The sequence below is a fragment of the Scaptodrosophila lebanonensis genome, unplaced genomic scaffold, assembly GCF_003285725.1.
Source record: "Scaptodrosophila lebanonensis strain 11010-0011.00,11010-0021.00 unplaced genomic scaffold, SlebRS2 tig00000001-arrow-pilon, whole genome shotgun sequence".
NCBI lineage: Eukaryota > Metazoa > Arthropoda > Insecta > Diptera > Drosophilidae > Scaptodrosophila > Scaptodrosophila lebanonensis.
In genome coordinates this window covers 26,549,786-26,577,315 of record NW_022060529.1, presented here as the reverse complement: position 1 = coordinate 26,577,315, position 27,530 = coordinate 26,549,786, and the positions used below count along the sequence as shown (strand labels likewise).

The window sequence follows — 27,530 nt, the reverse complement described above, 5'->3', positions numbered from 1 at the left end:
TATGTTGAGTCAGCACAGTTTTGAATTGAAATTTCGTTTATATTTATTTATCAAGTATCAAGTAGTAAAGCAATTTATAATTTCTTCCAACTAAGTCAATACAAGTATAAGCTTAAGGTAATTTGCTAAAACCGATTCCTTTAGAAAACTGCTGTTTGGAGCTATTCAGATGTATTTTGCGCCTCCTGAAAGTATGCAACACAGTTTTTGCTGCGCGCTCCAATCGACTTTGACTTTGACGTCGATGCTGCTGCTGCTGCTGCCAATGCCATTGCCCGCCGCACATACTGACTGCAGTTAATTACAAAACTGTCAAATCCAAAAGGTGCCACGAATCAACGAACGAGCGAGCGGGCGAGCAAACAAACGCAAAAGCAACGTACACACACAATTATATACATATATACACACACACACACAGATTCACTCACTCACACATGTATAGAGGCGCATGCCAAGCGCAGGAAGAGCAGCCAGTCAGCCATTTTGCACACACACATACGTGTGTACACAAACAAAATAGGCAGATCAAGCAGCGCGAGAAAAATAAACAAAAACCAAATTAAAGGGAGAGGCAGGAAGATTGCTTGCATTGTGCGAACTTTGTGATGTGAGTATGTGTGTGTGTGTGTGTGTAGTATGTGCTCGTGTGTAGTTGTGTATTTGTGTTTGAAATATAATTTTGCTGCATTGTTGTATTAAATGATGTCAACAGCAGCAGTAGCAGCAGCAGCAGCAGCAGTAACAGCATTCGATTTGAGTCGAGGCTCGGCCATCACACACAAATCGAATTTAATTGCATTGCAGCACGTTGGCTTTTAATTAATTTTTCCTAGAAATGACTGCGGTGGCCTCTGCTGGCTGCTGTTGCTGCATTTTGGCGTGAAAAAGGCCAAAACTAACTAACGACTAATTTCAGGCAAGACAAACAAACCAAACGAAATACATACATATACATACATACGAACTAACGAACGAACGAACTAACGAACATACCTACAGGCAACATCAGACGTCACACACAGGTGCAATGTAATTAGCAGGACTGCCACAAGCTGACAAATCGGAGGTGGGGCTTGGGGAAGAGGTGGCATACTTGGATATTGAAAACCAGTGCCACAATGGAGTAGAATCGGCAGTGCCACTAACAGCGACGGCAGCAGTAACAGCTGCCAGAGAAGCAGAAACGTTCGCGCCATTGGCGTTCGCATAAAAACAAAAGCAAGTAAAACCTTTAAGCCCAAATGCATACAGCAGCAACAACAATGCAGCAACAACAACTACAACAACAAAGGCAAGCAGAAAAGTCGCTGCTCAGGCACCCGTTTGGCTGGCGGTTGCTTCGCAGCGTTTTAATAGCTTTGAAATTCCAATGGCAGCTGCTCACCACCGCCAAGCATGAGCGCCCAAAATGAACAAAAGGCAGAAGCGGTGGAAAAGCCAGTGGGGGAATGGGGGGAAAGGAGGAAAAAGGCAAAGAAATAGCGCAGAAAAGATGGGCGACAGCAGGTTGAAAGTGGAAGGCGGAAACTGAAGTGTTGTCTCGACTTCGAACATTTCGAAAAATTATTGAAAATTTTTAAATTTTTCTTTATATGCGACGTGTTGTTGCTGTTGTTGTAATAGTTGTTTGTGTTAACGCGCGACACGCAAACTAAAATAAAAAGACGACAACAAGAACAAGAGTAACAAGCGCAAGCAGGTCCTGTCTTGTGGGTTGGATTTTTCACTCCTCCCGCATGTTGGGATAGGTCGTTTTTTACAACTTGTGTTGTTGTTGTTGCCATTGTTTTTATTGATATTAGCGTGCAAAGAATGTGTGTGCGCCAAAAGTGCCATTTTGTTTATGGCGATGATGACGATGATGGCGACGCTGTCGATGACAACAAACTGGGCCACAGGCTTCAGATTAGCATCGTGCAACATCATGCAGGCTTGGAGGCGACAAGGCTTGTGGTTTCCAGTTCCAATGCAACTTTATGTGCGCAACCGCCATGCATTTTTGAAGACGGCCCAGATGCAAATGCAAACATGTCTCTATTAAGCTACATTGGCTCCGGCTGATGTTGCCATGCTGCATAGTGGTATGGAATCCTTTCAACTTCTCTATCAGCAAAACAGCAAATAAAAATGTATTTAAATAAGTCAAATCGAAATTAAATTATGACTTTCAAATGCCAAATAAGAACTAATTGATCAGGGTCTGGAAAAGACAATGCCAATTATAATTGACTTTAATTATAATTGATAATAATAATTATTATTCGAGTCAGCTAAAGATAAAAGTAAGGACTGCTTTGGATTATGATTGTTTTCAACGAGCCTGACCAAACATCCCGAAGCAATGCTTTGAAGACTACTTCTTTATGTCCTCAACTTTTAGACAATCGCAAGAGTATGCAATGAGATTAAATTCAAGTCTCAAATACGTTAATTATTTCGAAAGACTGTTGATATTTTAAGGAGCTATTAATGATTTTCCTAATTATTATGTATTTAGAATATTTGCTATCCTCTTAGCTACATGTTGCTCATGTTAAACTCCTTATTTTTATGGGGCTTCGCTCGATCGATTCTGCTTAACATAAATAAGTGAGTATGAAAAAATGACAACAAAGAACATAAAAGAATATCATCATTATGTAATATTGTAGAAAAAGTAAAGATAATACTGGACCATCATATTGAAAAGCTTTCACAAGACCGTGTTCGTTACAAAAATAAGTTTGTAACATTTATTTTTTGTACTCTATAACTTTTAAGTGATCTTCCCTTCGCACCTCTGCACCTTGAGAGATTTATTTTGATAATTGCAAGAAAGAGACGTTTTTGCTGCTATTTTGGGTCTTTCAAAAAGGATCTTCAAAAAAGAAGAGACACACTTTAATTCGTAATTGTTGCCATGAGGGAACAGAAGTAGAAAATATTTGAACAAACGCTTCTCCTTACCCCACAAATGTTTTCCCAATTCATGTGGCTTAAAGCATGAGGGCGGAGAAAAAGTGTTATGGGTTTAGTTCCGAAACTATCCACATATTCTAGCGCATTCAGCTGTCGCCCAAGTGGAAGTGAAACACCATCCGCTCTCCGGCTTAGTGGGCTGGTTGTTGCATACTCTTGTTTTTTATGATTGCCTGCCACAACTTTTTCGTGCCATCGATATTGGCGTTGGTGCTTGCAGCAGCGGCGGTTGCGGTTGCCATTGCCAGCTGCTGCTGTTGCTGTTGTTGTTGTTGCTATTGTTGTTGTTGTTCCCGTTACTGTCGCTGTTCCTCTTGTTGTTTGTATGGATTTTGCACATCGTTTATCTTAGAGAGCGCATTTTTGCAGCTACGAGTCCATCCCTTGGCTGCCCCGCCTCGGTTCTTCATTTATTGTTTTGGAGTGCGACGGAGTGCGCGTCGCAGCTGCCACATGCAAGTGAAAATGGCGTTAATGTTGCCCTGGCCAGGCGCTCCAGCGGCAAACTGCGCTGCTGCAGCCGCCGCAGCTGCCAATGAGCGAAAACTTAATCTTAGGGATTTAACACTTCGATATATCTTGGGCAGCCGGCAGCACCGTCTTACGTGCGTCCCCATCGACGTGTCCGCGTACACATCCATACGAGTCCGAGGCGTGGGTGGTGGGTGGTGGGTGGTGGACGAAGCGCTGGCTGCCCGTAAAACGTATTGGCAGCCATTATCGGTTAAGCTGCGTTCGCCGTGGCGTTTTATGGTGGCCATTGGCATTTGGAAAACACGCGCATGCATATTTATGGACGCCAGGAGTTATGGGAAAGAAACGCATGCGGCTTTTGGCTAAAGCATCAGTCGTTTTAGTGCTACAAGTACAACTACAAATATGGAGAGGTATAATGTACAATGGTATATGTACAGACTATAGGGCTAGAGAAGTTGTTCACAGGCCGGCGGTTCCCGCCTGCAGAGCTTGGTACTGTTCCGACGTCAGACGCCGATATATGCCGTCGCGATTGAGGTAGAAAATGGGATCACTAAGTCGGCTCAGATCGTAACCCTCCAGGGCCAGCTCCCGCTTCTTCAGCTTAAACGTAGCCGTTCGCGGAATCTCGTCCAGAAGGCGAATGAAGAGAGGACGCGCATAGGCGGGCAAGCTGCCGCGTATTCCCGTGGAGAGGTACTCCATGTCCACCTTGCGTGAGGGATCTACAATAGCGGCCATGCCAGCCTTGCCCTCGACATGGGGAATCTGTAATTTAGATGAAGTGATACAGATATAGTTGACAGGTATTCGCATTTCACATTACAATTATGGAGATATTGGAAACTATTGAGCTCTCTAAATTATTGCATTTAGCATTAGAAAGATCAATCTCATTTAAATTCTGACTACAAAAACTTACTAATTGGTAAGCATTGCGAGGGTCCATTATATTAATAATTATAATACAAAATAGCTTAAAATAAACAAAAACTTAACAGGAACCATGCCACAATGATCCATCTATCTTTCAACTGCGCCCGACTGAGAAATACGCTAACAAGAGAGAACGCTACAGTCGAGCAAAAAATAAATTGTAAGCTGTATTGCCGAAATTCTGTGATGGTAGGAGGGAGAACAAAATGTAGCAATTAAATTAACCTTTGGGTTCAGGGTATAAAAACAAGGGCCCACAAATAATTATTATTTTGATTTCTTTTAAAGGAAAATTCATTCACTAATAGTAAATTTAAGAAAACGAGAAATACCAATATCCTTTTTTAAGAATTTAAATTTTTATGTATTCTCTCAAAATTTAATGACTATTTTAAAGTTCTGCTTTACAACATTTTTTTTTGTTCAAAATTGAAAAGTAAAACTCAAAAATTAATCATTTTATTGGGGGCGAAAAATAATCAATATTTTGTAATTTTTACAACACTTATAATGATTACCGTCCCTGATAAAAACAAGAACAGTACTGACAAAATTCTGTAGGGTTGGTAGGCGGGTGGATGTGGAATATGGAGAGTCTACATACCAAGTTTGGGGGCAATGTGGACTCAGCCTGTTCTGAACTCCAGGCATTCATCTAGACTGACAAGCAAACGGGTGGACAGATGTACATGGCTAGATTGATTAATAATAATAATAATGAGACACATTATGCTGATTAAGAATTTTTACTTTTTGGAGTCGGAGATGCTTCCTTCTGCCTGTTGAACAAGCCTATTAAGTGTGCCCTCTCTTACCTTCAGCTACAGGGTATATAGAGAACAGATGGATATTAAAAGTGTAATCTGGTTAAGTCGATAACTAAGTTAAAGCTGATAAGACGTGACGAACACAGCTAAAGGGAGGAAAAACACTAATATAATAAAAATTACCTGCACACCATAAACGACGCAATCGCTCAGACCAATGCAATTAGTAATGATGGCCTCCACCTCTTGTGTGGCAACATTCTCGCCGCGCCAGCGGAAGGTGTCACCTGTGCGATCCTTGAAGTAAAAGTATCCCAGGATATCACACACTACCATGTCGCCCGAGTTGAAGAACACATCGCCCTTGGAATACACGTTCCGTAGCAGTTTCTGCTCAGAGGCGCCCTTGTCCGCATAACCGTGAAAGGCACTGACCGCGCGCTTGGAATCTACTTTGCCGATCAGCAAGCCCGGTTCGCCGGGCTTACATCGAGTACATCGCCCCTCGGAGTCACGCAGAGGATCACCCGTCTGTTCGTCACAGCGTATAACCTGCACAGGATATATACTGCGTCCGAAAACGGGAACAAATCCAATGGCTCCCACGCGATTCGTGATGTTTATCAGATTCGAGTTGCCCTCGGTGGCCCCATAAACCTCTCCAATCTGTGGAATGCCGAAGCGCGAGACGAACTGTGTCCAGATCTGTGGTCGCAGTCCGTTTCCGTACATAAGGCGCAGACTGTGCTGGCGTTGCTCTGTCGTGTAGGGCGTGGCCAGCAAGTAGCGACACAGCTCTCCGATATACTGAGCCACCGAGCACTCGTGCCGACTGCAGTCTCGCCAGAAATTAGACGCGGAAAACTTCTTACGCAGAACCACTGTGGCGCCATTAAGCAGCGCATTGCCGATGCCCACTATTCCGCCAGCCGTATGGTAGAGAGGCAATGGATTGTACACCACATCGTCCTTCTGCAGGTGCAGCATATAGAAAGTACCAGCGGCCATGAAGAGAAAGCGCAGGTTGGTAATGACAGCAGCCTTCGGCAGCCCTGTGGTGCCAGAAGTAAATACGTAGATGAGTTTGTCGCGCGTACTTCCACGTGCGATCTCCAGGCTCAGGTTTTCCGGCTGTTGGGCATCGAGTGCCGATCTCAAGTCTACGGCGCCAGGCAGCAGTTCATAGCTGGCGACTTGGTCTGCATCGGAATACTGGTAGATAGGTAGTTGACGGAGCTCATCTACCTCCCCAATGGCCGCCAGCACGTCCGCCAACTCGCTACCCACAATCAAAGCTCTGGCATTGGCCACTTTAATGGAGTGCAGCAAGGTGTCGCGACGCAAATTAGAGTTGATTAGTGCTGTTATCACACCCAGCTGGGACAGACCTAGCCAGAAGCATGGATACTCCACTCGTGTGTCCATTAGAAGGGCCACGCAATCGCCACGCTCCAAACGTTGGGATCTAAAGAATGCTGCAACTTTATTGCTCAGCAGCTGCACCTGCGCAAAGGTGAGACGACGCTCGTCCATCACAAAGCACGACTTGTGGGGCTGTGCCTGCGAAATCTGCTGGAAGATGCGCGCTATTATCCAATTCCGTCTCTCCATGCGCAACAGGTACACGTTGAGCCACAGAAATCGATAAAAGGCCCTAAAATAAAAAGGGTTTTAGCTTTGAGTCCGTATATACATATACATATCTGAAATCTTGAATGCATTAGAATGAGTTGCAAAATGGGGAGAATGGGACGATTCAGTCGATCTAGATTAATAAGGAAAATCTATAGTTTAATGCACTTTGTTAAATAACGAAGTGGTGTATTTACCAACTGTTCGTATAACTAGGAACTGAAGGGTTAGTCGAGAAGGAATCCCTCCACCACTGTCAGCAATATATGCTGATTTCCTCGAGCTTGCGAGCTAGAAAGTAAAATTACAATTGCTAGCCGGCACTGAAAAGGAATCGGCATTTTAAATCTATTTTATTTAATCTGATCTGATCCGATGTTAAATATTGATGTCAATCAAGTTGCTAAAATACACTCTGCTATTAAAAAAAAAAACATGTAATTTGAGAAATTAGAACTCAAAATAAATTTATACTGGTATAACTCTTGATATGTTTTATATGCCTGCTATAGAATTGTGACATTATCTGTCTTGTCGGCAAATACCCAGCTTAGTGAGTATTGCTGGAGATTAGCGGAGCATTGACCGCACATCTAGCTGGGTCGGCAAATTTGAGGCCAAGTTGGTGAAAACAATTTTTTTTATTACTATTTATGTTTCCCTTGGTTATTGTTTATATAGCAGAGAGGGAACATTTTCGTCACGATCACGAAATAAACTATAAACTAAAATATAAACTGAATATACGAATTTCTTAAAAAAAAAAAAAAAATGGTGTTCTTTGCTTACAAGAGTGGGGTTAACGATAATTCTTAAGCAATTCCTCATATACTGACGTGCTTGTTTCAGTGACAGAGTCCAGATTTCACAAAATCTCGGGCTTCCCATGGCCTAAGTTCGGCTGGGTTAGCGTCGGCTAGTTACATGACTTTGGGATAAAAAGCTTCTTCACAATAGTCTGTACTCACATGGTGTCCCTGTGCACAGTCATGACCAATGCATATACGATTGTGGGATTCCGCATCATGAGTGTCAGAAGTGCCCCTAGTGTGAGGCTGGCCTTGGCACTGTTCGTGCAGAAAAGGACGTAGATGATGATGCCCACCATTACTATGCCCGCACGAGTGGCTGTGCGCTGCTTAAGATTTAGCTCAAGCAACACTTCCATTTTCTTGCCAGTTTCGTCGTCGCTCTCTCCGATCTTATCGCGCTCCCTAGGGGCCCTTGCTGGTGCTGTGCGAGACTGGCTCACTATATGTGAGAAAAGGAAACATGATGAGAAAATTTATTGAAATATGTAGTCCCCAGTTTGCCAACTTTTGCAAATCGCACTTGATCGCTTATAAGTTCATGTCTAGTCATGTACTCGTACCTCAGGGTATGGAAATAGTTGTGGCTGTCTGGCTGACTAAATGCAGGGCCTGCAGTCAATATAACTGGCACGCCCATTGCCACTACTTATCGGCGCGATAAGCGCTTATGGACGGCTAACGAAGTGACAAACTGGTTGTAGCGCCAAGATTTCAAATGGAACTAATACCGAGTGTGGAACATAATTGTTATCAGGAGCGTGTCTTATGAGTAATTAGCACGGTATAATACACTGACGCAGAGGCGGGTGCTGAGGTGCGGGAGACGGGGGTGACGGGGCCTACGACAACAGTACAAAAGTCAGGGGAAACTTTCGTTCAGTTGATATCAACAGTTGGGACTGCGAATATAAGCTAACAACGCGTCAAACACGAATATTTCCGTATCGCAGGTCTTCGAAACATTTTCATTTTCATTTTCAATCTATTTATACAAAAATGGAAGTATGTATATATGTATGTATGTATATTCCCAATAGGCTCTGAAACCGCTCAACCAATATTCCCGCCATTAATTAAAAACTGAATTCAAATTCTGAAATCATGTTACAATACCTTTTCCATTGACACATCTGTAGCATGGAGTGTCAATCAAGATGATATTAAAGGGGAACTCAAAGGCCAGTTGCCTCACAAAAATTAGTTGCAATTATAGCTGCTGCTATAATTAAATATTCATTTTCTCAAATTATGCACAACTAAAGCAATTTGGTATATTTCTTAATAGTCAAGTTGTGATTAAAAGCTAGAATTAATCGAGTTTTGCTTTAGGGACCTTGTTCTTCTGTCATTCGGAGGGAGCTACTTTTTTTTGGCTTGCAGACAGTTCATCCAGAAGACCAAACCCACAACGCTAACTATCGTTGTTTTTGGCTCGATCGCAGCAATTTTAAATATGCGTTTAGTCTTCACAAGTCTTCATATGTATTATCACACTCGTCACAATTGCAGTGCTATGTACTATAGTAATAATAATAATATAAACATTTTAGTTCTGACGAACAATATGTTATGAATACACACACTATACCAATACTACGTCTCTAGTCTGTCTATCAGAATGAAACAATTAAAATGTATTGATACAATGCCTATCTAGAACAAAGAGGTACTTCAAGCAATCATTTAATTTTCTTGATATGAATATTTTAAATAAAGAGCCACATGTGAACACGTGGAAAATGTTGGTTTGCTGAACTGTGGACTTGTTATAATCATTTTCGCGGTAATCATAGTCTAAGCAGTCAAGCATCATTTTATTAACTCGCAGTCTCTAAATATACATAAGCTTAATATCTCTTTGGAAAATGTTCCTCACAAAGCAAAGCTTTCAAATCATAGTATTCCAGAAAGTTCAACAACTGACTGCTCTGAATTGAATATTTGCAAAATAAAACCATTTTGATTAAATTTATACACCCTATACCCGAAGACTAAACTTAATGAGATTAGAGAGGTGCAACAATCCCAATCGCAACCTCTGCCCGTTTGCCCGTCCACACACCACTGATCACTGAGTTATTAAGCCGACATAGAAGAGGTGTGGATTACAAAAAGATTTGTTATTGTGTGAGCAGCCTTTATTTATGTATGTATGTATACTCGCATGTACACATATAAAATAGTTCATAATATAGAGTGATATACATATATGATGTGCCTAGAAAGAAAATCAGAGCTGTTGAGACTATGTTGATGAGATAAAAAAAATCACATATCTTCGAAATGGAGCAAAATCCCGGAATCCGAGATTCAATTCAGCCACATTTCTGTTCAAATGCGGAAAAAGTAAAAGCTATACTTTGTCCCGATTTGAATTTTTCTAAAAACTCTACAAGTGCAAATAAATTTGTAATTTTAAATGTAAAAGGAATTATGCACATGTTTAGCATTAAGACTAGCTTTAAGATGTAATAGTGCAAATGGAACTATTACCAAACTAACAATCTCCTTGACTACATCTTTTTGATGTGAACTGTAGTTGCGAAATTGTCAATCGCTGACTGGTACTTAACATTAAACAAAACATAGACATAACATAAAAACATATGTATAACAGAAAAAACCATGTTTTGATAAACAAATAAAAACAACATCTATATTCGTACGAAATGTAAACAAAGACCGGGTCAATCAGCCTGCGAATGTTGTGTAAGGGTTAAAAGCTCTCGAATGACAAAACAACAACAACAGCAGCAAAAACAGCACCGACGAGAAGAACATCCAACGGATGACAAAGTTCATTGCTACTGCCGAGAGTATGTACCCGAACATATGCTTAGCGACTTCAAATATGGAGGTATGTGTACAAGTATAAGGCGGCTATACATTATGTTGGACCTTGACTTATTTCGTATTCAGGGCACAAAACGCTAAACGGTTCTGCACGCGCACGCTTCCATTTACTTGGCTTGGTACACTGGACATGGCTCTACTTGGCTGGGCTCGGCCGATTACGTGATGGCTTTGGCTTTAGCTTGACTTTGGCTTTGATTTGCATACTTGGCGTTGATTCTTGAACGCAGTGCGAGCCAGCTGTCACTCAATGGGTTTTTCACTTTTCAGCTATTATTATTTTCAATGCTAGCTGCACTGTGGCAGTTGCATGTTTACCACCAATTGATTGGACTACGTACTTTTTGCTGTTTGCCCACTTGTTTTCGATGTACGAGTAAGTATGTAAGTACGACGCAACGATTACAACAACAAACGGTACAGAAGCATCAACCGATCTAGCGCGCTGCACCGGCTCCGTATTAGAACTGAGCAAGTGAGCGTATTCTCGCGACTATTTATGATGCGTAGCGATTACTTCGCTCTCGGCGGAAGTGTTGCCAATTTGGCTTTTTTCGCGTCAAATCTGGTTGTTTTTGAAATCATTTTGTGGGAAATGGCTTCTGGCTTTTTAAAAAAACATTTATATTTTTTACCAGCATTTGCTTAGCATACAGCAATAGTGCAGGTTAAGTGGTCAATCACACATTGCACATTTTGCCCAAAATGATACTAAATGTTCATCAAGATGATTTAAAAAAGATGAAAAATACAATTTTCTTAGCTTTTTTAAAATAGAAATTTAGCTTTTTTACACTTTTTATAGCCTGTACCCAAAGGGTGAAAGGCTATACTAGTTTTGTGCGCATGTATGTAACACACAGAAGGAGGCGTGGCAGACCCCACAAAGTATATATATTCTTGATCAGGATGAGAAGACGAGTCGATATAGCCATGTCCGTCTGTCCGTCTGACCGTCTGTCCGTCTGTCTGTATGAGCGCAAGGATCTCAGTAAGTACAAGAGCTAGGATAACCAAAATTGGTATCAAGGTTCCTATAAGCCCTAGGCAGAACGAGTTTGTTTATTTTTTCTGATACACCCCCCCACTCCCCCGCAATTCGTATTTTTTCTTATAACTTCCGTAATTCTCGGAATTTAAAAATAAATTTTGGTAGGTACATCCAGTTAGTACTAATGTGTCCGTGTGCCAAATTTCATCATGATAGGTCAATTCTGAAGAAAGTTATAGCCATAAGTAAAGTCGCTGCTCATGCGCTGCCTGCAGCTCTGTCGGCAGCGCTGCCCGCAGCTGTTGTTGTTGTTGCTGCTTTTGTTCAACTTTGTGCTGCATACATACACGCATATGAACACGCATAGGTACGTGATGTAAATGTATGCTGTTTAAACTGAACATAAACATGTATTCTAATTTAATTAAATTAATTATTTTAATTAATTAATTCATTCATTTTTTTTAATAATTTAATTTTTTTTTAATTTTTTTTTTTTTTAATTTTTCCTTTTTGTGGAGAGTACAGGCTATTTTACTGTCGGGCTTGCTCGACTGTAGCGTTCTACCTTGTTTGTAATATTTTTAAGCTTTATTTTACTCTTTTTCCCATCAAAAGCAGCTTTTTTCCTTTCTAAAAAGTTGGCAACACTGCTCAGCAGCGATAAGTCAACGAACGAGAGAGAAATAGTGGCGTGTGTAGTACGTTTGTACATACATACAAATACATATGGACACACTCGTAGAGCGGAAAAACGAGCCGTTTGATGATATTAGAGAGCAGTCCCGATGATAATTCATATTTCGTGCTGTTAGATAACGGCCCCACTCTGCTCAGGGAACTAGTATACTTAAGGCACACATACGAGAACACATTAATATATAAATGGGCATAGCTATAGTGCTTTGTATCACACTCCGCGCCATTTGAATATCACACCCCCTCACCAGCCGTGCGCCACTTGAATAGCACGGCTATTTAGTTAGTTCGTTATCTCTTCGCATGTGACAGCTTATTGTATTTTATTAATTATATTAGTAGCCTTGACTGCTATGTTTGAAAATAATGCAAAATATGCCGATTAAACGCCTTTACAAATAAAGAATGAATAAGAAATTAAAAATGAAACATATTTTGCTCCTGACCTACATACATATCTATGAATTGTGAATTAAAAATAACATCGGAAGATGCCATAATGATTCCTTTCTAAACTTAAGATGTTACGTATTTTATGTAACGAACAAGTAGAGAAGCTAAGGTCAGGTACCCCGACTTTGAAGCCCTCTCTACATACATACATATGTGTAGAATAATTATGCGTGTATGTGTGTGTTTGTGTGTGTCTGTGTATGTCTCGTGTGGGAAATTAAAAAAAATAAAATAAACTCGTTCTTTCTCGGACCTAGGAGAATCTGGATACCAACTGTGGTTATTCTAGCTTTTATAGTTTTTGAGATCCTTACGTTCATACAGACGGACAGGCGGACGGACTGACATGTCTAGATCGATTTCACTCGTCATGCTGATTCAGAATATTTATACTTTCGGTGGTCACAAGAGAAGAGAGACAATGTTTATTTTCGGCAACATAAAAACGCGATTGCTTAGGTTGACAGCTGGATTCACTCATTTGTACAGTGGCGCAAGATATGACAACATTGACTTCTATTACAAACTTAAGCTTAAATAAACAATTCAATTTTACTTCTATTAACTTAAATGACTAACAATTCAATCTAACATCTACTATCTTAAATGACTAACAATTCAATTTCAACCACTTCATAAATGACAACTTAAATATAAAACAAGTAAAAAACCTAAAGTCGGGTGTCCCGACTTTGAAATACTCTGTACATATGTTTACAATAATTATAGAAAATAAAAAAAATTAAGAAAATTAAAAAAAAAAATTTTGATCGATTTTACCTTTCTTGGTATTCGAACTCACGTAAAGGGTGTATAATTGCACATTTACATAGCAATTGCGTCTGTGTGAGTGTATGTATGCCTATGCGCATCTATTCGTGTCTGTGTAAACATGTGTGCAGTCAACCAAAGCACCAGCATCAACAGCAGTCGCGGGCAGCGCTTGAGCAGCGCTGCAGCAGCAAATATATTTATGGCTATAACTTCTTGTTAAATCGGTCTATCATAGTGAAACTTGGCATACGGGCACATAATAACCAACTGGGGGTATTTGCAAAATTCGAAATTCCAAGAATTACGGGAGTTAGAAAAAATCGCAATTTGCATGGGAGAGGGGGGAGGGAGGGAAATTCCAAAATACACATTTCCTGCGTATTCACATAAGGCATCTTGGACTAAAATTTGGTGTTCCTAAGGCATCTTTGTGCAAAATTTTGTGTCTCTATCTCTTATAGTCTCTGAGATCTAGGTGATCATACGGACGGACAGACGGACGGACGAGTAGACGGACAGACAGGGCTAAATCGACTCGTCTTGTCACGCTGATAAAGAATATATATATACTTGTGGGGTCTGCCACGCCTCCTTCTGCCTGTTACATTTTTCAGCTCGCGCAAATCTAATATACTCTAATATACATTTCATGTACAGTATAATAGAGTATAAAAAGTGTGGGGTTAATGCAAGTCTTGCGTGATACTTCAAATAGCATAGTATTTCAAAATCTTAACACATATGGACAAGTCCGTTCGCAGGTTTTTCCTAAGGAGGGGACAAAAAAAATACAATTTTGATCAAATAATGCATTTTGCGTTAAAATAATAATTTCTGCATATGATCAACGAAAAACTTTAAAAATTGTAACTCAGTTCCATTGCGTACCTCTTGCATATGGAGACTAAAACACTTGAGACACGTGACTTCAACTTTCAATCGAAATAATCGTACAATTTTTTCTTACTGACAATTCTTACGCACTCTCTAAAATCTTCATACTGTCCTGCCTTGTTCCTATGCCATTAAAATTTTAAGTCAGACACACTATAAATATATTTGGCTCCAGAGGTGTTACTTAATTATTATTTGCTCAGATTAAATATTTTCAAACCTGTTTATGTAACTTCTGGCATACCCTAATATGAATATCTTAGCAATTTATTGTTCACCTTTATGAATGATCCCCATTCTATCTATCTTATTACCGTATGCTCATGTGTGTCGATTGTGTGAAGCTTATTCTATCCGATAACAGCTCCATTTATTACATTCGCCTGCAGAATGATTGAGGTACATGCAGCTTTTGTGCATGCTTAACCGATCCACATTAGCTAAGCTTAATAAAAGCTAATGACTTATTTGAATAACAATGCACAATTATATGCTTTGTTTGATTTTTAATCCAAATTGAACTTCCGTCTTAAAAATTGTTCCAATATCATCATGGCTGATCAGAGTACAGTTCTGGGTTTGGTATTCCACTATAAATTAATTGTCACAGTTGTAGCTTCTTTTGCCCTCTTAGCACGCCGTAATTTATCAGCTGCTTACATTCACACCAACAGAGACACAAATAAATAGTCACATACTTACTATATGGACGCAATCCGAAGTAAAATTTGATGAACGTCATGCATATGATTTAAATTTTCCGGCTCATCTTGAAAAACATTATTCAGTTTGACTCCGCATACGGACAGCTTCGAAAAAACTATATAGCATTGATTTTTAAATGATTTTATAAAAACTTCTTAAATTTATTTACTTAATGTATTTGTCGACTTAACACATATATTTTATAAGATCTAAATGAAATCGTCAGTCTGATCTTGGACATCATGCCTGTAAACAACAGGTTAGACGTGTTTAGAAATAATTAGGATAACAAATTTCAGGACTTACGTTTAGGTTTCAGCAGAAATTGAAGCTGAACACCAATCATGATGGGTCTTTAAAATTAAAATGTGCGTGAGCAGTGTACTATACGATTAATTATTGTCGCGCAGGGAAAATATTTTTTAATTAAAAACATTTTTATGTGCCGGCAACAGGAAGCAAAAACAATGCGCCGACTTCCAGTTCCACAGCAAGCCACGCCGACCCGCCTTTCTGACCAATCAGGAAACGGAGCCAATACACAAACTGAATTAACATAAAGCAGCGGCAGCCGTTGCCGTTGCCGTGGCCGTCGTAGTTGTGCCGGCAGTCCAAAATTGCTGCTGTCAAATGCCAACAGCAGCACCAGCAGCAGCGGCGGCAGCAGCAGCGATGCCATAAAAATATGTGCATACTTTTAGGCGGCACATATAAAAAATTGTGCGCATACTTTTGGCAGATTTTTGAGTTATGGACACAGAGGTACGGCGTGCACATTATTGTGTGTGTGTTTATATGCGTGTGTGTGTGTGTGTGTGTGCCTGGTAGTGCAGCGGGAATGGCTGTGTTTGTGTGGCGTCTGTGTGTGTGTGTTTGTGTGCGTCTGTAATTGACACATGTTACGCGCACAAAAGCGGCAACACTGGCGGCAAGTTGTGAGCTGAAGCTGCCTCGCCTGTTTGCGTCTCGGCCTGTCTGTTCGCCTGCCTCTGCCTGCCAGCGCGCCATTATTATCGACAATGGGGACGCCAAAAACATGCATACACATACACACACACATACACTGATGTCGGCATATTCATGCAGAGCCTTCAAATGCAGGCAAGCTGAGGCAAGGCAACCTCAGTCAACTTCGTTTGTAGCAGGCACACAAAAACAATAACACACATATACGCATACACATACATACATACAAGCGCTGGCGCTTTGCTGATAACGTTAGCGTCAGCTGTGCGGCACTTCGGGACACACGTGAGCACACGCTGCCAAGCTAACTCCCATCCGCCGCCCTCCGTCCTCCCCGTGTGCAGACAAGCGTCAAACGTTTGTACCTTGCACGCCTCCTGCCTAAACACCACCCACCCCACCAACGTTGCGACGTCGTCAATTTGTGTTTGTGTGTGTGTATAGGCGCGTGTGTGTGTGGGAGTGCGTTTGGCATGCGGGGTTCGGCATTTGTTTGTGTTGTCAACAAAAGTTTCTTTGAAATCAGTAACAGATGTCGATTGAAATGGCACAATTGCTGCCTTGGCTTGCGTTGCCTTGCTTTTGCCTGACTCTGTCTGCCTCTGTCTGCCTTCCAGCCTGGGAGGCTGCCGGGCTGCCAGGTTTTCCTCACTGCTGTCCCTGTTGCTGCTGCTGTCGAGCTCCACTTCTGATAAATAAGTACATACTTGTATATTTGGCCCCAAGGCACATTCAGTGCAAGTTGGAATCGCAAGCTTTTTAATTAAACATTCTTTATGTGAATGTGCTTAAATTGTTTTTATTTGTTAGATCGATGGGATATCGGCGATATGCACACACATACACACACACACACCGCTGTACGGATGGAGAAGGATTCGCCGGGTAGAAGGCTGCTGCAATGTTTGCTGTTGACAACATGTCCTGGCCTTTGTTAAAGCTTAGCTTAGCTGAGCTGTGGCTGCAGGCGATAACAAACGACAACTGCATGTTAAATAGAAGCTTACGAAAGAGAAGTGAACGACAAACGACGAACGACGAGCGACTAACACAATGCCAACAAATAGACGGACAAACGGGAGCGACAGCATACGCAAGGCTTACAAGACTAGTTGGTCTGGCCATGGATGGATGGTGGGTTGGGGTCTGATGGTCTGAGGGTTTGAGGGTCAGACAGGCAGCTGTGCTGGACGTGCTGCTATTTGAATATGCGCTGGTTAACCAACCTGACAGCCGCATCGCATTCTTCACTGGCTTTAGAAAATCAGTCAGGTAGCAAAATGCCATCATCATCGTCGTCGTCCTCATTGGAGTTCCAGTTGAAGGGTTGCGAAAAAGCATAGACACACATAAACACACACGATCCAGCACCGAGGCAAAAGCAAAGTTAAGGTAAGCTTATTTGCGTGTGTGTGTGTGTGTGTGTGTGCGTGTGTTGTGCGTGTGTGTTGGGAAGCCGCAGGCTCATGTGCCTGTGTGTAAGCGACAAATGTTGTGGATGTGCAGATGTGGTTGGGGGAGCTGAAGAACTGCGGGCAGGGGTGGGAGGGTAGTCACTAACGAGCTTTTGCTTGCACTGCGACAGCAGCAGGTGTGCGCCTGGGCGTGCCACACGGACGCCACACAGAAGCCCAGCCAACGCAGAGAATGCCAAGCACACACAGATTTGCACAGTTGAGTGACGATAATTGAAATTTCATCACTAGTAGTTTGTGGTTTTGCAGCATTTCCAGTCGCACTCCCACACAAACACACGCACACGCACACGTACACTCACACACTAATGCTTATATCATAGCCATTGTCTTGTTGCATTTTACACGCCATTGCTGATTTTGTTGCTGATCACATGAAAAGGCCATACGGCATTGTTGGTTTTAAACACTTTATTTCTTGGGTTTCCATTTTGTTTTAGCCTTTTCGAATTGAATGTAACAGTTACTCATTTTGGTTTTCTTGTTGTTGTTTCGTTTCGTTTTGTTTTCTGTTTTTTGTTTTTTGTTTTTATGGTAAAGTACATTTAAATATTTGATTCATAATACATATAATAAATACTAATTAATAAATTAAATATAATCAATAAATTAGCAATAATATTTGATAATAATAATACGAGCTACTACTTATGTTCTTTTTGGTTGCCTATGTACTTACAGTGTTTTCAATAATTCATTCGATTCGAAGTCAATTGTACTTCTTGTATAATTAGCATATTCTCGTAACTATAGATGTGTGCAAATAGTCTTAAAGGACTGGTAAGTGCTGCTGCAAAATGTAATTAATTTCTTCTTTATATTATTTATTTTTTGTATTATCTAATCTGATGTCATTCGTGTGCCAAACGCCGTTACGGGCTGCTTGATGTATATGGCAAAATTGTAGTCCATTAATGCTCCCATTTTCAATTAGACTTACATTTTAGAAACTTTTCTTCTCAGGAGTTAGTTAGATTCTAAAAATGCCATTTTATAAAGAAAACAAGGATATACAGGTTTGTTTTGCAACATTTTTGGAACCAAGTGAATTTCTATTGAATTGGAAAGGGGAGATTCTTTTAATTGAATGGTGCAGGGGTTTGCGTTTAAAACAAGTTATGCAAATGGGAAATCGCCTAATAACAATAAAAGGGTTAATTATGTACAATTTACAGAGGGAAAAAAATACAAATAAAAGTATGCTGTACACATATCCAAGATCTAAATATAAACATTTATACCACCATATCTAAACAAATTCTTCATTTTTCCAAATATCCTTTTTACCTACACACCTAAACAGATTCTTAACTGAATGAGGAAAGAGCCTTAAAGTAACCTTCAGCGTATTCAGGATGGAAAATCAGGGTCTTTAACGAAAGATTTCAATTAGGAAGAAACATCTGGTGAATGGGGGAACTTAACAAACTTTGCTAAATCTGAGAACAATATCCGATCTTGTTCGAGTTATGGGTAGTACACTTCCAATGGCCAACATTAAATTTTGCCCACACCAACCAAACAGCCTTGCAGATATGACGTTTCTCCTATGGGGTGTTCCAAAAAACACTGAATGCAATAATATCTCGAAAATGTAAATATGTATTGTGGAAATGCTTATCAAGTGTCATTAAAATGCAAGTGCAATAGTTGCGTTACTTGAAGTATCTGTATCCTTTATCGTATGTTTAGCCATTATCATTATGTATGTATATAGATGTGGGTACCTCAAAGCCTGCCCTACTATTAGTTACCGAATGCAGACAACAGCTCCTTCTCCTGGATCATTTTGATTTCTTATTTTTTGGTTTATGCTCCGCTAATCGGTGATAAGTATATCCGCATATTTCCATACACTACATAGTTCGTGACGTAGTATGCGTGCGTGTGTGCGTGTGTATGTATGTATGTGTATTATGCGCCTGCTCCTCCTCTCGTATAATGCGGCGCTTTAATTTGACTAGCACAAGTATTTCTTCTTAGGTTTCATCATGCGAATGCGTCATTTGGAGCCCAAACCGTTGGGCACCAGGGCGCTGGGCGTGGCTGCACCGCCAGAGGCACCGCCTCCTGTACCTCTGCCGTCCACCACAGGAGCCTCCCGTCCTCCAGCTGACTGTGGAGCAGTCTGCAAGTGAGCAGAGGCAGCAACAGTCGCCGTCGTGGTGGGCGTGGGCGGCGAGCGGGTGGCCATTGCGCTGCGGAGACTAGCGTTGTGCAAGTGCTTGGCGCTCAGCTCGGTGGCCCGTGAATTAGCACAGACCTGGAAGCAAAATCGAGAGCAGCAAAAGCATCAGAGGACTGTGACTGAAGACCTTTGCGGGTGAAACCCACCTGATGATGACTGTCCCAGTCCCTGTACTGACAAGAGGCGCTGCAGTAGCGTGCCATGTTGCACCCGGAGCAGGTTTCCGTGGCCTTGCGTCCACAGTTCCAACACTGTTGCTGCAAATTGCTTCCCTGAAAGAAGACACAAGTGAGGAATGAACAGTATCCAGAAAAAAATATTAAATATTAATATATTCATGATTGATCCATATACTGTTCCATTAACTCCTACTTTATTATTCTATTTCTGATAATAAGGAAAACGATAAAATCAAACATGCTGATGCGTTCGTACCATTGCAATGCATCTTTTATTAATTATATGTGCACGGTCTTTTTTGAAGACATTAAAGAATGGGCTTAAGAGACAGTTTTGAACATAGAGCCCTCTTTTTTTGCTTACATTTTGTGCGCTGGGTATCGAGGGCGATTTATTATCAAGGTCGCGTTCTCCACTCGAATGCCGGCTCATCTCCATGAAGAACTTTTCCATACGTAGACGTTCCTGCGTCATAATCTCAGCGGCTCGAGTCTCTGCCGCAACGACAGCCCGTTGTATTTCAATAACCGCCTGCCGCTTGACCTGCGGATGGAACGAAGATGCTGATTGTCAAGTTAAGAGATTCGGGGCCAAAGTAGTCGAACATACCTGAGTGACTGCATCCTCAGCATTGCGCTTGAACTCGGCAACCTTCTCCTCCGTTTGGCGTCGCAGCTCGACGAGGGCCGCGGGCGTCACCTCTTGACTGTTGTTTCCATGCTGTGGCTCAATGCCTCGTTGCTGTAAAATGGTAATAGCTCGCTTGGTTTTATCCACCATGGCCGATATGCAGTTGAGCATGGTGTGTATGTTTTTCCACTCCTCTTCGCCACCAGCAGGAACAGGAGCCGCATTGCCGCTTGCGGGTGCGGCGTTGGAGGCGGGCGGACGAGCCGCGGGTGGGGGCACAGCATGCCTTGCTTGTGCCTGGGCTTCATTCAGACGCAGCTCACGGTCATCACGCGGTAAAAAGCCGCCAGCAGACACATCGGCCCGCTCCACACCAGCACTGTAGTCGAAGAGTGAAGGCTGGCCCACCACGGCATGACCATGAGTCATGGCCAGCCGCTTCGTGGGCGGCGGATAAGCGCTCGCCATATACTCGCTCCATTCCTGCAGCCCGTTGTGCGCTCCATGTTCCATCATGGAGTCGGAGGAACGTCGCTTGACCAGCCCATTTGCCGAGCCTGGCGACGCTTCTAGCTGCACAAAAATGTCGCTGAATTCGCCGCAGGCTACGCCATGCGGCGCGAACTCCATAACCGCTTGCTCATTGGAGGTTACGTACTGTAAAGGCGACTGGTTTGTGGCGCGTGCCAGTGCCAAAATCTCACGCTGTAGCAGCGCAACGCTGTTCTTGAGCAGCGGCATAACATACGGACGCAGCGGCAGGTTTATGGCCTCCTGCAGGGCCAGTCGGAACTCCTCGATGGAAATGGCGCCACTGCATAGCGAGAGGACCAAGGCGCGAACTCGCTCGCTCACCTCTGGCTGCAGCTCCTGCGAGAACTGGACAAGGGAGCCTAAAAATTTGCGTATCTTGGCCAGTAAACGAGCTTGCTCCACATGTGCGGCTGCAGCGGCAGCTGCAGCTGCAGCAGCTGCCAGTGTGGCTGCCTGTGTTGATGAAGGGGGCGGGGGTGGCGGGGAAGTGGCCGAGGCTCCATTAACCACGGGCGAGGCGCTCGCATTGCGCTGTGGACGCGAGTGCAGCAATCCGCTTTGTGGAGAGAGTGGAGAGCGGGGTGCAATGGTAACACCTCGTGCTGCTTCCGGCGGAGAATCCGGCGGACTGCGGGAAAGACGTTCACGTTCTCGATCCCTGCCCCCACCATTGGACTGTGTGCTGTGAGCTGCGCTGCTGGCTGCGATGTCTTTGCTCTCCCTATCCCTGCCACCCGAGGAGGCAGATGAGGATGTACTGGACTTGTCGCCATTGTTGCTGTTGTTGTTGTTGCTGCTCATGTTGCTGTTGCCTATGGAGAGACATAGAAAGAGAGAGAGAGAGAGAGGGAGAGTGAGATTAAAGTCACAAGTTGGCGGCTGGTTGTTAACAACTTTCATAATAAACAACATGCATGCATTTTGCTTCATCTGCAAAACAAGCCACAAACACACACACGCATTCGGACAAACACGAAGAAGAGGCGGTGGTGGGGCAGAGGATCAGGCTCCAGCTCAGGCTCAGGCTCAGGATGTGCAGCTGAGGCGCATTACAAATGCATTAGCAGCATTTGTTGCCTGATATCGGAAACTGCTGTACCAACTAAATTCACACCCACACACATACTCGTACACTATACACATCGGTGGTGACCACAACAAGGACGTGCACTTGTCCATGCCCAACTTGGGGACTAACAGCGGGCGCTCGCTCGGTCGTGCAACATTAACAAATTTGTCTGAACATGGGAAATAAATTAGCAAACATTTTTGGTTGGTTAGCAGGCAAATCAGAAGATATACCCAGAAGAGGGTTGGAGAAAAGGGGTGCACAGAGGCGACACCACCCGCCAAGTACCGCCACTCAGCTATAGCTCAAAAATGAAAAGCTTAATGCAAAGCCGCAGCACACAGATGGAGGATTGAGGACGATGATAACGTTGAGCAGGCGACACACAATCTACGGAATTACAGAACACAATAGCGGATGTCACTGGGCGTCCAATAAAGTATTTTAAATTCATATTTTAATGTCTGTCTTTTGTCTGTCCATTCCGACTTCTCAGTTCTGTCTAAGTATATCCCAGATGTTAGCAGAATATAATTTCATCTCATCTCGGTCATTACCGAAAATAAAGTACCGAAAACCATAATCTAGCGTTTTCCACCAATTCTGTCAGATGGCGCCGCTTTCGACAGCAATGTCCGATTAAGAATTTTAATTAGGTTTTTGTAGGCTTTAAGCAATTTCTAGATAAGCTGGTTAAGCTCAGTGGTGGTTAGAACATCTTATCTAGACGCTGGTGAGTGCAGCCGAAAGGGATGCCAGCCTACTTTTTAACTCGCTTCCTACACATCATTTGACGAAAGTTTTAAGTATTTTGTGGCATTTTAATGAAGGAAAATAATTTTCCAACTGCCTTGGAAAACCAGCACTTTTATTTTTCTGGCCTGCAGGGTCGTTCTTCTGCCGTTCGGAACACTTGGCTCAAACTAAAATTGCTGCCATTTACTGTCATCTAATTACATTGCACTACGATCTGTTCCTTATTTGTGATGAATATATAGAATTATTTTAACCTAGTTTTTTGGCAAATGACGAAGCTTGCGTCTATAGTATGCATATGAAACGGACCATTATGGGTTTGCAAAGATGACTCGAAACCAACAAAAATTTTTTGTAGGAATTCCGCGGGTTCCTTGTTATATCGCAATGACAATACGTAGCTTGGTTAATTCCAAATGCTCCACAGCCATTTGTTTTCTAGGAGGTTTCGGAGTCTTGGGGAAAACCAATTTGCAAAGGATATCATACATAGGAATCTCTCTGGATATAATTTTTTGGTCATAGGTTGAACAAATTGCATCAAAAAAATATTTAAAAAGCTTGTTTCGAAACTATTGTCTCTGATTGGACAAAGTAATATAAGAATGAAATAAAATTTATTGTTTTTGTACTCAAAATATAAAAGGGTGCGTATTATCGACCCATCGTTTTTTTATGGGGTTCGAAAATTAAAAGAAGACAACTTTTCCACGCCATGGCTTCTATCGCTCACTCTACTTTATTATGGATTATAATTGTTGCTGTCAAAATTTACATTCATATAAAACGCTTTTCTAGCTAGGTGATTAGTCAAATAACATTTTGGAGGCGACGTTTCATAGTAAGCGCTAAGACATAGCAATATATTTATATTACTATTATTTCGCGTAATTAATTTTCTCATTTATAGTCATAAGGTCAATGCAATAACCTACAAAAGCTAAGTCATAATTATCAGCTAATCAAATTACCTGGAAAGTCCTCACTTAACAAAATTAGCTTGTGATAGCAATCCCTTAACTATGCCCCTGTTCCACTAAACTATGATCAGCCAGGGACATACTTTCTATAAGTTTGTGTGCAAACTATTTGCACATCTAAGCGTAGCTACGAGTAAGTAGCTAAGAAATATACAGTATTTATGTGAGCGATTTGATTCGCATGAGATTCGAATTATTAAATTAATTTCCCGGTTTAATTATAACCAACAGGGGAAACACTAAAAATATTCAACACTAATTAAGTCTTAGAGGTTTTTTCGTTATAATTAATTGCAAATTATAAGTAAAATCAGTAATATCATGATTACTCTGGCAAATTGTTCCCACAAACGATACTAATGCTCTGTAAATCTTTGTCGCCTGAACAGCAATTGCGACCCAAACACAGAAACTTTGTTTGCGCAAGCTAATGGAAATTGTTTGTGTGTGTGAGTGTGTGTGTGTGTGTGTGTGTTTGTGGGTGCAAATGTTGCTGCTGCTGACGATGATGACGCCGGCGAGGACGATGACGATGACGATGGCTATGGCAGTCAGTCGATGTTGCTGTGTCTGTGGCAGCGTCTGTTGCCCCCACCATCCAGTTCGGGCTTGCTGCCTCTGTGGACTGCACAGTTTGCTTTTGTGATAATGATTGTGGATACAGCTGCAACTGGTTGTGTTTTCACAGCCATTCAGGCACGCTACCGCCATGCCAATCGAAGGAGCACACATACAAACACACCCACTCGCACACCCACACACACAAACGCAAATACAGATACACTCACATGAGCGCATCACTCACAACTCACAGCTCAGCTGAGCTCGGCGGCGCTTATCAAACGCCAAACATAGACAATGATGGATCACATGCCGCAGACTGTAATTGGCTGCTGGCATGCAAAAACAGAGAGCACAAAAAGAAGCAGCAGCAGCAGAAGCAGAAACAGAAGAAACACAACAAGAGCTATAGAAAAGGCAAAAATAAAACAAACAAAAACAATAAGAAGGGGGGAGAACGACAACACTCAACACTTTTGTGTATAATTGTAAAATATTGCACTTGGTTTTGGGCTTAAAACTTTTGTGTCCTGCACACAAAACCACAACTGGTCGAAAGTTGTGTGTGGGCTCGGACTGCGGTACTGGCCACCAGCAGTGGCACCGGCAGCAGTAGCAGCAGCAGCAGCAGCAGCTGGGCTAGCCTGGCCTAAAAAATAAACAGCGGCAGTCGGTCCCAAAAACCAAAAATGGTTTGGTTGGCCAAAAAACTATTTACAGAATTTTGTGTTGACAATTCACATATTTTCTAAAACATAATGATGGCCATTTTGTGCGAATGTGTGGGTGTATTTGTATATGTGTGTGTGTGTGTGCAACAACTGCTGGCGCAACATTCGCCAGGCAGCACTATAAGCTTCAAAAGCAGGGCTTATGTCATGTGTTTTGTTTGCCAGCCAGCAAGTGGAAGCAGCAAAGATAGATAGAGTGGAGTCGAGGAGAGAGAGAAGGAGAGGCTGAAAGAGGGACATCGATTTAAGGTTACGTATACGCCGCATGGGCTTGCTTGGTCGCCTGCATGGGGCTTTTTCGCCTCTCTCCCTGCACGTCTGTATGTCTCTTTGGTTCTCTGTCTGGATGTGTTTGTACATTTGTGTGAAATATATATATATATGTGTGTGTGTGTGTGCGTGGGCAACAGAATTTGCACAGCTGCGTCCCATAGATTGCATTGAAGCGTGCACAAAACGTACAAAACGAAACGTTGGCAAGTTTAGTTGGCCTGCTGCTTGTTTTTGTTATTGTTGTTGTTGTTGTGTTGCTGCTGTTGCCGTTGCCGTTGCCGTTGCTGCTGGCAGAGTCATTTGGGAAAACAATCATTTTGGCAAATATTCATCATCCGCAACAGCAGCACTGTTGATTATCATTATCATCTTTATCATCATTGGCCTGTTGTTGCTGTTGGAGACAATGTAGTTGCTGCTGTTGTTGTTTTTGTTGTTGCTCTGGATGTTGCTCTTCTCGTATGGGGCGTATTTTTGCAGCAACACATACATATAACAAAATAATTTGTTGTTTAACAAAACTTTTCAGGCAACACTTTTTGCGTGCATCATGAATGCTAATTAGTGAAATGTCCTGGGCATTTCTGAGGACCGGCCTCGACATTTAAGCGCCTTAAATAAGGACAGCTAATGGCTACACATCATTTCATGGGAATTTGTGCCACAGGTACTTCCACCAACGACAACAACGGCCGCACAATGTGGCATAATCAAAGCGAACCACAAACATCAGCGCCCAAAAGCAGGCAACAATTTTGTGCGCTCTAGCACTGCCGCTCTGACTGGTTTGGTCGCTTTGGTTGGTTCTGCCACTTTTGCTGCTGGGAACGCTAACAGCCGTGTTATTTTGGGAGCCATGAACGAGAAATTCAAACGCATTCCAAACTTTGCAAAAAAAAAGCAACAAAAAATAAACAACGAGCGAGCAAACGAGCAAAGGAGAGGAAAAACTAGCTGAAAATGCTTGCGGGTAAATGTGCCCCAAACAACAGTGCCCGCAAAACTTTGCACTGGGCTGCGGGCAGCGGCCCCCGATTTGTGGGAGAGTGGTCTTTACTTATTTCTAACCGGCTGTTAAATCAAAAGCGCCACGAAACTGTCGTTAATTTGTGTTTTGTACTTGCTATTGAGAGACGGGCGGAAATATGTGTGCATCTAGGCACTTACAGAAAATACGTATTGGCGGAAATCTTATTATCCACACTACTTATTCTATTTCTTATCGCACATAATTGCTGTTACCATAAATGTAGTTAGGATACATTTTATGTTTTTTTGGAAAACGTTGCTACTTTCCCTGGCCGAGCCTCGATTGGTTTTTATGTATAATTAAACTGATTAAAATAGTTATCGGTGCTTAAAGTACTTTATAGGGACGACAAATCGAAAATAAAAATCGGTTCAATACTTAGGTATTGAGGCTTTTATTAAACATTTGTTACTTATCGTTCTCAAAATGTATGCTGATAACTATCAGACAAGGGATAATATTTCAGGCCGCAAGACAATTGTGTATTCCTTCTGAGAGCATACAAACTAATTTTGAGTCCATTTGCACTTAATTCTTAGTTCTTCCTCTTGCCGTTTGGCCCGTGCGTTGATCACCACTTAGTCAGTTAGTGAAAACTCGTCTAATAATGTTAACACATTAAATGTGTTTCATTTTTTTTGTATTGAAAATACATTTAAAAGTAATTTAAAATAGAAAAGCACTATTTTAAATGAAGTGCAAAATTAAAATTTTAATGATAAATTTAAGTTTGTGTTTTTATAATAATATAAGTATTTATACATAAATAATTTAATTTTCACTTGATAGCATTCCTAGTTATTTAGTAATTTAATTAAAAATAAAATGATTTCTCGCTTGTATTGCACATATTTAAATGTAAGTCAATTCAAATCTGAGTATTCATTTGTGAAATTCGTTATTTTCTCTAGGTGTAGATATAAACACACTTGTCTCCGCACACACGCACACAGCTGCCGTCATTCACACCATCAATCGCCAGGCTGTCAAAATGCGCTGCACTTTGCCAGCAACAGAGAAAATCACACACGCACAAACCATTTGCTGCCACACTCACTCACGCGTGAGCGCCTTAGAGTATGCCTCACCTTTGAGCCGCCGACTAATTGCCGCTGCAGTAACGGCCGCCGTTGTGGGCGCCGCCGACGACGCTGAAGGCGCAGCTGTTGACGCTGCGACCGCGGCCGCGTCATATGCGTCCTT

At 42.0% G+C, this 27,530-nt stretch overlaps 2 protein-coding genes across 2 annotated transcripts; both read right to left on the bottom strand.

Moving 5' to 3' along the window:
• Positions 1–3,791: 3,791 nt before the first annotated feature.
• LOC115624507 (long-chain fatty acid transport protein 4) lies at positions 3,792–10,899 on the bottom strand. Its single transcript, XM_030519220.1, has 4 exons — positions 10,780–10,899; positions 7,742–8,024; positions 5,325–6,795; positions 3,792–4,206 (listed from the first exon to the last, which is right to left on the bottom strand). Coding segments are annotated over exons 1-4 (2,064 nt in total). The 5' UTR covers positions 10,781–10,899; the 3' UTR covers positions 3,792–3,897.
• A 7,144-nt stretch (positions 10,900–18,043) lies between these two features.
• On the bottom strand, positions 18,044–21,734 carry LOC115633546 (protein CBFA2T2). Its single transcript, XM_030531006.1, has 4 exons — positions 20,373–21,734; positions 20,127–20,306; positions 19,730–19,855; positions 18,044–19,658 (listed from the first exon to the last, which is right to left on the bottom strand). The coding sequence occupies exons 1-4, from the start codon at positions 21,726–21,728 to the stop codon at positions 19,398–19,400; spliced, it is 1,923 nt and encodes a 640-aa protein (XP_030386866.1). The 5' UTR covers positions 21,729–21,734; the 3' UTR covers positions 18,044–19,397.
• Positions 21,735–27,530: the final 5,796 nt, after the last annotated feature.